Consider the following 14,298-nt stretch of genomic DNA (forward strand, 5'->3'; position numbering starts at 1 on the left):
AGTGTTAGTATTCCTTCACACAAGCTCTGCAACATACTTTTTTTTTTTTAAAGCAGCATGAAAAGTCTTGAGGTAGAAATTATATTGCTTTTATACGTATTGATCAGATGGTGAAGCTGTTCAAAGACTAATATACATGTGCACTTCTTCTGTTTCTTGTGAACCATAAGTGCTTACAGTGTTGAGAACATCTTGCTGTGCTGCAGTTGCCCAGTCCTGTCACAAAATTAGTATCACCAGTTCACATCTCACATGCCCATTAGCGAGGGTCCTATGCTGTCCCCTAGGCTGCTAGGGGTAAGTAACACAGCCAGAGAAAAGGAACCAGGCCAGAACGTGCCCGCACTGTGCTGATTTTTATATGCATTTTAAAATCTTTATGGCAACTGTAGTGTGGCAAAAATTAGTACCTCACACAGTGTTTCATATCACAGCCAGAGGGCAAACTAAAGCACTGAGTGAGCTGCCATTACACACCCATCACTGACCTGTTCTTTGTGCATGAGAGGATCAGTGTCAGTCGCCCATATTGATTCTTTCAGATCTATTGATAAAAATGGATGTTTACACACTGCAGCCTCTGGCAGACAGATAAAACAGTACTTTGACAATTACTCTTTTCAAATTAAGAATTGCCAAAGTGCTTATGGTCTGTTTTTCTTATACCAAAAATCTCTTTCGGCTTCTCATCAGTGTGGATGCCACAAATAGAAATATGGTTAACTGTGCTGCAGCCCTCCTACTGTGCTGAAATTCAGATCTGTTTCAATGAACACAGATCATTTGCTGTCACAGTTAGCACTCCACTTAAACTCAGCCTTCTCACTCACATAGCCCTGGGTTGTTTGCTCCTAAAATTCAACACAGTTTTGATCATTCCTTTCCCATTCGTGTGAGTAATGCTGAACTTCTGATGGTAGGAAACTTCAAACATGTTATAAAGCTACAACAAGGCTCAAGATTCCCTCTTTGCCCACTGTCAGTTATTACCATTTTTCTGCTCTTTCAGAGAGCAAAGAACTCCCATTTTTTTCTGAAGAAGGCATAGAAGAAACTACACTACTTGCAGGACCTGTCTGGTTGTTTATGCTTATAGAATAAAAATTTACCATGTCCTGAACTCAATTTTATTTTAAGCTTTTTTCTGATTTTACTCTTTCCTTTAGGTTATCTATTTTTGAAAAGAAAAAAAACCCCTCATATCTGACTGTGCTGAGTCAAATTCCAATTCTTTTACTCCATCTTCACTTGGGTAAATCACTTGAGCAAGCTCAGACTTTTGTAAAGTCTTTAGGATTTCACCCATTTCATGCATGTATAGCTCCATAATTATTTACTCCTAGTAAATCAATTTCGATCATCTGCTGACTATTTTGAGGAAAACTAAATTTTGGTATGTTCAAATTTTTGCTGTAAGAATCTGTTTACCTCCCCTTAAGTACCTCTCACAAATACACGTGTGTACATCGGTGCACGTGTATAATGTGGGCTAAGTATCTAAGCGGAATTCCCCATACTAAGTTTCAGTGTAAAGTTTTGTGTATATAGTACAATATATACACTGTGAATGAGGGAAGTAACATACAGGTATACATATCTACTCACCAGACAATTTTACAAGGTCTAAGAATTAATTGGTTAGTTTAAAATGCTAGAATGATTCCCTTAGGATTTATGAGCTAAGAATGCTCAGGGGTTTAGTGTCCTGACATCTCTTTAATTAGCAGTCTCCAAGATCTCACACTAAGAAGATGCTAAGCCAGTGCCTTCTGTCATATCTCAGGAGTTTCAGAAGGCTTGGAAGCCACAGAAGAAGGTGAATGTACTATGCCTGTGAGCTATACAATATGTATCAAGTACCATTTTCTTACTAGTATCAAGTTAGGACGTCTTGCTACCACTTCTGCTCTGATGGTGATGCAGTTCTAAAAGAAATCCTAAGAACAATCCAGCAAAATGGGTGAGGTAAATAAAGATGCTGTTGAAAAATACTTGGAGAACAACCCACAGTTTGCCAAGGAGTATTTTGACCGAAAAATGAGGGCAGAAGTGCTGGGAAGTATCTTTAACGTGAGTCCTGGAGATGTGAAGGAAGGAGTCAGCTTCAAGGACATGTCCCGTCTGGAGGAATGTAACATACTTTTTGAGCTGCTAACAGAAATCCAGGATGAAGGAGGCACTATGGAAAAGATAGTGCACAAGACCCTGCAGAGGCTGGCACAGCTGCTGGCAGCTGATCGGTGTAGTATGTTTATTTGTCGTGCCCGGAATGGTATTCCAGAGGTAGCCACCAGGCTTCTCGATGTCACTCCAACTTCCAGCTATGAGGAAAATTTGGTGAAACCAGACAATGAGACTGTTTTTCCTCTGGACATCGGGATAGCAGGATGGGTTGCTCACAGCAAGAAATTTTTTAATATACCTGATGTGAGGAAGGTAAGTGACTCCTCTTGGGGAATGGGTTTCTGTGCATTTGTTTACTGAGCTTCCTACTCAGGGTTTGTCGAACATTGTCAAAAACATCCCAGAAACAGAAATCCAAACCAAAAGCATGAGAAAAGCAGCAGAAGTTTGCTTAAAATCCGGTAAGAACCACATCATGTAGCCTAGTGAGGTATTTCCAGTATCCTTGCACAATAGTTGTAATGTAATTTACTATAATAAGGGAAGAGAATATTAGATTAATAGAGACCAATAAGTACTTGTGTTTCTGTCAAACAAGGCAGACTCCTATTGTGTTTTCCAGTATGGATTTGGAAGTGTTCTCCATTATCATTCCGTGCTGCCATACATGTGCCTCTGAATACAATTAATTCGCAGCTTTTGTGATGAGGATGCTTCCTTATAAGTAGGTGAATGAAGCCAGATGAAGATGATGTCAACATATATGTTCAGCTTCAAATCTGTCTGAATTTAAAATGGCTCCAAATTTTGAGTATGTCCAGATCCCGGCCTTTTGTTCAGAACCATCCATAGAAGAAGATTAATGAATCAGAGCTGCTCTGACATTTTCAAAGTTCCCGTCAACTTTGCACAGAATCACCTTCTTTAGTTATGGTGCTGATAACCCTTACAGTTATTACAAGCATTAATTAAAATGATGAGTGACATAAGAGAAGTTAAACATGTATGAATGAGAACTGTTTTACAAACTGTTCAGAAATACATGGAGAAACATAAATGTGCTTGGATTGTTACAGATTTCTTTAAAAATACCTACCCTTATATTACCAAATGGTGACTTCTTCATCTCTATTTAGTCTTATGTGGAAAAGGTCAAATTGTACTAAGATAATTATACAACATGACAGTCTGGCTTCTCAGAATTTCCTATACAGATAATCTAAAATTCTGGGCCATTTTAGAAATGGAAACCCCCTCAGTGTCGTAAGGTCAATGTAAATAATAAAAATCTTTACACACTGCAATTATCTATGTCTTCCAGGAGGTAAATAAAAAGTAATGTATTTTATCATGTTAAGAGTTGGCAGACATAAAGAAATAAAGGACTATTTTTAAAGCTCAGAAACAACTGAAAATGTATATAGATGCCAAAAGAATATTCCAATATGTAGTAAACTATCTCAGATGTAAGGATGAATCAGAGAAGCAAACAGAAGAATGACTGATTTGAGAAACAAATCAGTTGAGTTTTAACTGACCACTCTGACCACTAAGATGCTTTCTTCAATGGCTGCTGTTCTGACAAGAAGCATCTGACGTAGTGCCTCTTGCCATCACACGGGGAGATTGGAGAATAATCCTTCTAAACTCATAAGGCTGATTACATGACAAAAGATCAAGAGGATCAAGAAAGATGTGCCTTCTATCAGACACCGTACTGCTCCTTAGTAATGTGAGAGGTGCCCAGAGCAGGGATGCCAAATATTTCTGTGTTTGCAACAGGGTTTGTTCAAAAATTTGTGACAAATACAATTTGAAAATGCTTAAATAAGAGAACCTTTCTGTCCATCTAATCCTGCTAGGTAATCATTTTGCACTGATAAATTAATTCTTGTCAGCTGCATATCTGTCCAGCTATTAGTCGATGACTCCGAGGTAATCTTTACACACACATCATCCATTTACTCTCTAAGTATTACTGAGGCCTATGCCATTAGGCCCACACTTAAAAATGCAGTTAAATCATGGTGCCATTAATTAATATTTGGTGAATAAATGTCATAAGAACATTGACATTTTCTAAGTTAATTGCAAAACTCCCAACGACTTCTCTGGCACCAAGATTTGTTTTTAAAAAACAGCCCTGAATGTTGCAAAATTGTGATTATTTCCATTCTACTTGTACAAAAACCCAAGTGTCCAAATCCACATAGCTTACACAGGCAAAGCTCCCACTAATGTTACCAGAATCTTTATCTCCACAAGGAACCCAGACTGCAGCTTTAATCAGTAACTTTTAAGGAGTATAAGTAGTCCATGTCAGCAGAAATAGGCAGGCACTGAAGACTTCATCACATTTTTGAAATGATAAATATTTTTAAGATCACTTTGTATGCACTTCAGACAAACTAGATTGCCTGCTACCCAAATCCTGAGCAAAAAATGACAAGCAGATTTAAGCCAGAGAGGAACTTTGCCTCTACTGCCTTGTCAGAATACTAAATAAACAACGAACAATTCCAGATGGCTATAGTACTTTAAAGATGTCACATCTAACCACTTTCTGCTGTTGACAGAACCCATATCCAAACAGCACAGTGGTTTGTAAGTCTTAAGTATATGACAACATTGACAAAACCACAGTGAGACATTTTCATGCTTTGATCAACACCCCTTTGTAACAAGAATGAATATAATGAAAAATCACATCAGTAAATCATTTGAAAAACATAAGACTCCACTTTTAGTGCCTGGTAACCAGCCCTGTAGTGATTATCTCTCTCTTCAGCCTGGAAAGGTACCAATAAACGTGAGGAAGCTCCTCATCCTGACTAATGCTTCAGAAAAGAAAAGCAGAGGAAAAGATACAGACCTTCCATAATTAACTTAGTAGCCAGAGCAGTCTCCCCCGGCAAGATTATGGACCTGTTGACTGCAAGAGCTTATAGTGTTTAATCCAGGATTTAACAGTGGTGAGAAACAAGAGGCCAGGCAGGACCACTAGCTTAATAATTTGTCTCACCTTACTGGCAGGGGCTGGCAGAGTATGTTACTCAAATATTCCAATGTATAATAATAGACTGCATAAAATTTGCTATGTCCATTAGTATTCTTTAAATGTTAATTGATAACATGGAAAACATGATTAAGAAGACTGCAATTACCTTACATCCTTTGCTAAAGCATTATTTCTAAGTAAAACTAAGAAATAGTTAAACAAGGAGTATGTCTTCTGGTGAACCAAAATTGCACATTCTCAGCTTGTAAGAACCAATAATAAAGACTATGTATATTCGCTTTAATCCATCATGTATTTTAATTATTGCATTATTCCTTTTAATTCAGAGATACTTGAAGTCAAACACTTAACTGAGGATTGAAATTCAAGATATTCTGGTTATAGGATTGTATAAAATTACATAAATGTTGAAAAAATGCTTCAAAAGGAAGTGAAGGCTTTTGATTAGATCCATAGAGGGGCTGAAATGTTCTGATGCTGAAATACCAAGCCCTTATTTTTAGAGGTTCTGTGCTGGAATCCAAAGCCCCCAGTGAAGTGAAGAAACAACAGAGTGTGGATTGATTCTGGTGCTTCCAACTCAGATTAATCAGCCAGAGGAATTATCATTGTGGCACTTAATTTAACCACTGGAACCTGTGATACAAAACAACTTAAAAACATCTTAGAGTTGCAAGCACTTGTATCATCCATTTGTAAACTGATCCAGCTTCAGTTTTCATGATTTTTTTTTCTTTTTCTTTTTTTTTGGTGGAAGATCTACTTTTTAATGCAAGGGTGAGAGAAACTTTTAATTCCAGGTGTAACAGAAGTGGCAAGAATTTCAGATTCATGGGAATGTGCTGGCCCCCAGACTCCAGGCTGTCTGAGCCCTAAACTTCCTCCTAGGGCAAGAAGACATTGTTGGAATGAGGCACATCCATGACAAAAATATGAACCAAAGAGAGAGAACAGGAGAGAGCAAGATGGTCAATGACACAACTGGTTGTCCTGCAAATGGAAAGAATGGAGTCACTTTGTGGTGGAGCTGGTAGCAGGGTAATCACTTGCTAATAAGATGTCTCAGTTCTTTACTCATGTTCTGCTAGCCCCCTCATAATGTGATCTGGGAGAAGAAACACAAATATTCAACATATTGACATGTCAGAGTATGTTAAAAAAAAGCCAGAGAAAGTTTGTTAAAATAATTTTAGATTAATTTTTTACGTTTTTGTAGCTAATAGCAGGTGCTTTTCCCATTCATACGTGATTACATAATTATGAAACAAAAACATTTGTAAGTTGAAATTAGGCTGAGCAGAACTAAGAAATGGAGGAATATAGCACATCAACACAACCTACACAGTGTTAAAAAATTTATTTGAGAAATACGAGCCAACAGAAGATTATCAGTGAGAGAACAAAATATTAGGAAGAGGAGAAAACACTGCAGGGCTGCCAGAAAGAAAAACAGAACATGTAAAGATGGTGCAAAGAAATGTGTGTTAATGATGAGAGCGTGACACCAGCTCCTGACGAAAGAGGTTCATTTGGTTCCTGTTCCAGTAGTGCTCCAGACCCACTCCTGGTCATCACACATCCAAAAGATGATGTATTTTGACCAGTCAGCTTATCTGTCCAACCCAGAATCTCCAGCCCAACATAAGCAAAGTAGTCATAACTGCAAAGGGTCCCAAAAAGCCATTCTTGCTCTGTGCATTTTAAGAGGAATGATGTGGAAGACATCTGCTCTCTTGGCACTATCATCTCAGCTGAAGGACTAAGTCTCATCACTTCTTCTTAACTGTTTGGCACCTCGCCAAACTCAAAATGGAGAGGTAGGCTGCACAGCAGATACTGGCAAGTCACTTGGAGCTGATACAAGAAGAAAGGAACAGGAAGAATATTTTGAATGAGAGCAATGGAGATAGTGATATGAAAACCAAGGTGTAAATGCCATCTGTGGGACATGAATAAAGCAACATCATTCTGCTTGCTAACAAGGCCCCCAGTCGAGGATGCAGTTTTATGGGAAAGTCTGTTTTCCTAACATTTCAGAGCACTTGTGTAATGGAGATGCTGATAGTGTGCCAAATTAAAAGTAATTGGGAATAAGCAAGTATACTGGAGATGTGAGCAGCCTCGATACGAACAAATCTGAGCTGCTGTTGCTATTGCCTCAAATCTACCAGAGCAGTGAAGCTTCGCCCTGACTAGCTGAACAGGGAAGAGGGATCCTTGTTATATAACTTCCATCTATATCTATATCTGTATCTATATCTACATCTATATCTATATCTATATCTATACATACTTCTGTTTTGAGTTTCTATTCATGCCTCTCTATTTCTCTGTCTTACCTGCATTTGTATAAATGACATACTTTTGCATGTGCAATGGAAACCTGTTTAACAAAGGTTACACTATCTCATTACTTACAATATTTTTTGCATTTTCTGATCAAATTTACACTCAACAAATAATTCACACTGCAGACCTTGACCTGGAGTTTCCAGTAGTGTCATACTCACTTGCCTCAGAAAGCATTTTGTCATTAATCCCATCAGAAATGCTCACAGCTTAGCTTGGCTTTCTGAAGCACGGCGTAGCAAATTCTAAGACAACATTATGAATCGAGAGATGTACTTCCTTTATTAGATACTGTGGGACAGTTCAATGAGCAATAGAACGATGATCTTCAGCCTTTCTTAAGTTTGGCATAAAATTAAGCCTGGGAAAGGTTAGAAATTTTTGCAGAGCTCTTTTTCATAGTTTGCTTAAGAAGTTTTGGGATACTTAAAACCAGCCATTGTAGGAGAATTCATCATGAAAGAAACAAAGTCTTTAGAAATTAGTAAAAGGAAACATAGAAGAACATATTACTACCAAGAAAGGAACTGAGATATGCAGGTAGAACCATGAAATAAGAGAGACACAAGATGGGTTCTTCTGGCAATCCATCAGTAAGAACTTTACAGAAATAAAAAAGTAACTTTTTTTTTTAATAAACTATATGATTGGAAAGTATTATTTGCTCATGTAGTATTTTAAAATTAACTTTCTTCTCAAAATGCCGGTTATTTCCAGGGAAGTGAGATTTTCTCAGTTATGTTTATTTTACCTTATTACAGACATGAACCTACAATTGTGTAGCCACAATTCAAAATCAGATATGGTACAGTCTCAGTAAGCAAGTTTATTTGTAAATGCCATATGAGGAGGATAAAAATTATTTTTAGAAAGAATGGTCTTATTTTTCCCTTTCACAGAGATGTAATCACATCGTTTTCACAACAGTGACTTATGAATTAGTAAGTTCTACCGGTAGCTATGAGATGGAAATTAGGCTTACAAAACTTAAAGGAATCGAGAAGTTGTGGCCAAATCATCTAGACATAAAAAATTATATATAAGTGGTTTATAATAACAATGTTTACTAGTTTTTGTAAGTTACAGTGAGATAAAACTGGTGTCATGGTTTAGAGAATTAAGAAACATGAATTAGCTACTAATTTCAAGTGTAGGGCTAGACCCACAGTGGCCTGCCATATCCCTCTTCAGTTACCTTCTATCACCTTTACCAGAAAGATGAACACAAAGAGATGTCCTGATTTTCCACTCCTGGTGGAAAGTTCATCATATTATGCTGGTGCTCGCTTAGTGCAAATCCAGGACATGTTGCCCATCTTAGGATACATCTACAGAACTAATCATTGTACACTTAATGACTAGATGATTTAGCTTTAGATGGAGCTAGCAGAAAATGTTTGCAAATGTACTACAGTTATGGAGTTATCAACTGATCACCTTTCCCTCATTTTAAAAAAAAAAGAAGCCTATTTTATGATTTAAGTGAGAGCTGAAAGTTCACAATATTGCTCTAAAAAAGACAGCTGAATTTATAAGTTCGGGCTCAAATAGCCTAAGTGCCTACATTCATATATTCATAGGAGCAGCTTGTACCTTCAGTATGGAATTATTAAACAAATTAGGACTCCACAGCTCTGTCCAGCTGATTCAGCTCACTTGGTGTGTATAGGTCCCTTTTAAGTATTTAGAAACCCAGGAGTGTCTGAAATTTTTGTTTCCTCATAGAAGCATATAGGGCTCTAAAACCAGATACCTGGGCATTGACATCATGCTAGAGGTTTCTGCTGAGACAGAGGGACTACAAAATAGGGTCAAATTATCTTTCTGATTTACTTTATTTTGAATGGCTAAACCAGTCAGAAATTCAGAAATTGTTTCTGAAGCCCAAAACCACACCCAGAACCAGTATGGTTGTGTCAGTATGTAATATATCTCAGAGAAAATAAAATAATCCATGTGATAACATACTTGTTTAACAGACTTCAGGATCTGTCCAATTGATTCTTACACGGAAGAGACAGATTGACTGGTATTTTCCCTGGATGGCTGTTAAATTAGATACCCCTAAACCTTTACCTGAAAAACACAGAAAAAAACCCCAAAACCTCAGGGAAAATTTGACAGAAGTAGAGAAAACATCCCCTCTTCACCTGGACCATATATTCAAAACTGGCCACACTTTCCAGGGACCCAAATACAGCTACAGAGAAACTACAGAAAAAACATTGGTTACTTTTATTCTTCTCAATGTGATTTATAGGGATGACACAGGCTGTCCTTAAGAGAAGCAATTCTCTGTCAGTAAATATAAAAAAAGACATTTCAGAGTTACTTCCACACATTTAAGTCCTTTCACAGAAATGCAGCCCTAGAAAGAAATCTAAAATGCAGATGTAAAAGATGGGCTGTCTAAAGATTACGCAGAACTGAAGGGAAAAAACCAACCAACCAACCAAACATTTTGAACACATAGTGAAAGTCAATCTACCTCCTCGGGGTTGTACATGCTACAAATTCACCACATACCAGAAACAATTGCTACAAGAGAGGAAAAAAGAAATTAAGAGGAAAGATCCAAATAGTAGACAAAAAATTTTAGTTCTGATATTTCCTTGCCTTTTTGTGTTTGATTTTACAACCTAGAAAATGTTTGTTTCTTTGTTTGTTTGTTTAAGTAGCTTTGTGTATAATTTACGAAAGCAGCAATTCCACTGTGTGACATCCTGCAACATTCTCCAACCCATCAGCAAGGAAGATGCCTTGAGACCCACCAGGCTGACCTTGGCCACCTAGTTACTGCAGTAACTAACGGCTGTAATGCCTACCAGCTTTGTGGTTAGACATACAGTATCAAGACAGTCACTTTGTAAGTGGGTTCACAAGTATTTGCTAACAGCAGGGAATTGGTAAGGTTTGGGTATCTTGGTTCTGGGTGGATGTTCTTAAGACAGAACTTCTTTGGCCACCCTCTGGCTGGCTGCCATTCCTGATCATGGTGTTATAGTCTGACCTTCCCTGGTTACCCAGCCACTCATTACCTCTTGACATTCTCATTTAGCACCAACCGCTCATCACCTTGAGAAACTGGAAGTGGACCTGTTAAATGGAATTCAGGGAGAAGCTGTCATCAGCTGTAGACCAGGACTTGAGTGCTTATCTCTCTGAAGAAGTTTGAGCACTGACTTGTTAGCAGTGGCAGATGCAAGGGGATGGAAAAGGCTCACTGAAGACAAAGTCTGGCTATTTTAGCTGCTTAGTAGAACTATGTCACCTCTCAATACACACGTATTGATAGATTTCAATCCCCCAGTTCATAACTCAGCTAATTTAGATGTATTATCATAAGAACAGCACAAAACACAACAATCCTTGACAAACAGATTTCCCTGACAAATTTCAAATACTTTTTTTTAAATTAAAGAGAACACGAAGGCATTTCAAAGAAAACACAAATAATTTCCTTGATATGAGGATATGAAACAGTTTTCCATGAAAAGTGAGCTAGCTTCCCAGTACTTTTAATGTAAAAGAATTAAAAGGAATAGCTTTTACTAAAGCCTCCTCAGCATTTGGTTTCAAGGATGAAATTGGCAGAGCAGTTAGTTGTGGCTCATTCATTAGTCTCATGGTCTCATTCCCACAGGATCACACACCCAACAACAGCAGCTCTGTGTCCCGATTCCCCCGGTAATACACCCTCCATTTCAGCAGAAGAGCATGTTGGGCTGGGAGCAGCGGGAATGGGAGTCTGTCAGACAGGAAGGAGTAAGAAATGTCTCAGCCAAAGGCATACCTGCTGGGGATGCCTCTCTGCCAGAAGCAGTTTCACTTATATACAGTTAGGACAGACGGTAGTTTTAAACATGGTGTGACAGGACAGGACCATTAATTTTAACTACAGAAATAATTAAATAATAATAAATATCAACACAGCTATGAAGTAATTTTTTACATGCAAGCCATATGTAGTAGACTCTTAGGTAGACACAAAGTCATATTACTCTCTCCCTAATTCTAGACTTTCTCCTGCTTTTAATTCCTCAAAGTCCTCATCATTCTAACAAAAACCTGCACTGAACTTGATTTCAGAAGGTATATTCATAACCAATGCCCAAGTTAAGATTGTACATATAACTCTGCAAGATTGAGTTAAATAAAGGTTTTTTGTCAGTATAAATCTATTGCATTGTGGAACTGTGTTCACAGTATTGCAAACATAAATTATCAAATGAAATGATCATTTGCTCTTGGCAAGATACCTAATTGTGATGCATTTCTTTCGTGGTTTATTCTTTTCCCCTTTTATTTCAGAACAACCATTTTTCTGACTTTCTGGACAAAAGAACTGGTTATACAACAACAAGTATGTTGGCAATCCCAATTTTGCAGGGTAAAGAGGTGCTTGCTGTTGTGATGGCACTCAACAAACAAAATGCCCCTGAGTTCTCAAAAGAGGATGAAGAGGTAATAAACTCAAATGTCACATAACAGTGCAGTTGTTAGTTCAACACGTAGCTTGAGTGAATCTACTTCTTGATTTGATACTTTTGTCTTATTTTTGCTCTTTGTCATTTTTAGGTCTTTAAAAAATACCTGAATTTTATATCTTTGGTCCTAAAAAATCATCATACATCATATCTCTACAATATTGAATCCCGAAGAAGTCAGGTATAGAAGAATTTGTTAGTATTAATGCTTTGTTTTTGTGTGAAACCATTATTATTCCCACTATTTTACATTCTTGCAAGCTTATTGAAGTAAGAATGTCTTTTTTAAAAAAAAAACAGTTATGCAGCTTATCATTTTATTCTGGAATGCCTAGGATTCATATGTTTATGTTTTCTTACTGTTGTGAACATTAACCCTCTCTCTTTTGTTGTAAACAGATGCTTTTGTGGTCTGCCAACAAAGTCTTTGAAGAGCTAACAGATATAGAACGGCAGTTTCACAAAGCACTGTATACTATTCGAATGTATTTGAATTGTGAAAGATACTCTGTTGGTCTGCTGGACATGACTAAAGAGAAGGTAACAATCATTTTACCTACTTGATAGAAATGTGCTACTCCTAACTCTAAGTTATAAAATCCATCCTTCTAATGCATCTGTTCTGCATTTCTAGCGCATGTCTCTCCGAGGCCAAAGTTACTATGCTTTCTAATCCTGTCCCATAATTAATAAAAAATCTAACAATGTTACAAAAATGACATGCAAAATATAAGCATGGCAAATGATACAAGTACAATAAACATAAAGGCCAATTCTGAAATAATTTTTCACATTAATAATTTCATGAAAGGGTAGCAGAGAGAAGGGCAGGTCTGATGATTGCTTTATAAATACTTTCCTTCTAAAATAACAATTAAGCTGTACAACCATCCAGAGATGAAATTCAGATCAGCCTGAAATTTACTGGCAAAGATTTCTTGTCTGGAATATATTTAATGATGTTTTCATAATATCATCTGAAATGTCACCATAGTACAGCTATGGAGAGGAAAAAATAAAATGGCTCTCCACAGATGTCAAGTTATCTATGAACTGAACTGATTTTTTTTCCTTTTTTGCTAAACCTTTTATGTTGCTTTCTCAGGAGTTCTATGATGAGTGGCCAATCCGGCTAGGGGAGGCAGAGCCTTACAAAGGTCCCAAGACACCTGACGGACGAGTGAGAATATTAATTTTTCTTTGTATGAATCTTAATTTTGACACTGAAGTTGTACAGATCACCTACATGTTTTTCTCTTTTTATTTAGGAAGTCAACTTTTATAAGATCATTGACTATATTTTACATGGAAAAGAAGAAATCAAAGTCATACCGTGAGTACTCATTGGCATCCTGTGAAAGTGTGGTCATTAGATATATTGCTGGGAGAGAATAATAACATCTATATTGTAGAAATAACTCAGTTTCATTCTCTCTCTAAAGGACACCTCCAGCAGATCACTGGTGTCTTGTCAGTGGATTGCCAACATATGTTGCTGAAAATGGATTTGTAAGTTCACATAAAAAGTAAAACCTAGAAGTTTTAGTTCATGCAGTTCTTCTGATTGAACAAAACCACACATACCCTTCTCCCCATGACCAAAAACCTCTACCAAAAAAACCAAAAACCAAATACCATGCTGCTTCCCACGTCATTTGTTCCCTATGAAATCATGTGAATCAGTAGTCTGGATGGAGACAAGCCCTCAGCACAAATGGCCAAAACATCAGGAAAATTTCCTTCTAATTGTGCTGACATTGGAGGAATAATGTGCATGTCTGATGCCACTTCCCAGGTGTGCTAAGCCTCACAACAAGAAGTCAAAGTAAGAAAATCATCATATACACAGTTTTAACATTTTCTTTTTCCCCTATTTCTTCTCTTAGACAATATACTTCATTCAAAGGTGTGATGAGTGACAGTTGTTAATAATCCTATGGCATTTTTAATACCAGTAAGGACAGAGCCCTTAGTACTCAGTTATTTCTTTCTACAAGCCCCCGTGCCATTTTAAACTGGAAGTGATTTTTTTAACCACTATGCTCTGCACTGTGAGACATCATACACAAGGGACTTTGCTACAAGCATTACAGAATGACATCTCTTAAATAACCACATCTCATTTCTGCAGCTAGCTAGGGTACTCACTGTTGTTAGCTAAGAAAATAAATATACCTCTTCAAAATATCAGGGCAAGTTGTGGTGCACATTATATTCCATTAAAAAGTGTCTCCTTTTCTTTATGCTGCAGATTTGTAACATGATGAATGCACCAGCAGATGAATATTTCACATTTCAGGTAATACCTGTAGTAACTAT

General features: G+C 37.3%; 1 protein-coding gene across 1 annotated transcript; it reads left to right on the forward strand.

Annotated features, from left to right (window-relative positions):
* Positions 1–1,761: 1,761 nt before the first annotated feature.
* PDE6C (phosphodiesterase 6C, cGMP-specific, cone, alpha prime) lies at positions 1,762–14,278 on the forward strand (the record flags this gene model as incomplete). The annotated part of the gene is made up of 8 exons (XM_010136797.1): positions 1,762–2,436; positions 11,804–11,956; positions 12,071–12,160; positions 12,379–12,519; positions 13,085–13,159; positions 13,248–13,312; positions 13,422–13,488; positions 14,231–14,278. Coding segments are annotated over exons 1-8 (1,119 nt in total), but the record flags the coding sequence as incomplete, so codon positions are not given.
* Between the last annotated feature and the right edge of the window lie 20 nt (positions 14,279–14,298).

The sequence above is a fragment of the Buceros rhinoceros genome, unplaced genomic scaffold (assembly GCF_000710305.1).
Source record: "Buceros rhinoceros silvestris isolate BGI_N320 unplaced genomic scaffold, ASM71030v1 scaffold16765, whole genome shotgun sequence".
NCBI lineage: Eukaryota > Metazoa > Chordata > Aves > Bucerotiformes > Bucerotidae > Buceros > Buceros rhinoceros.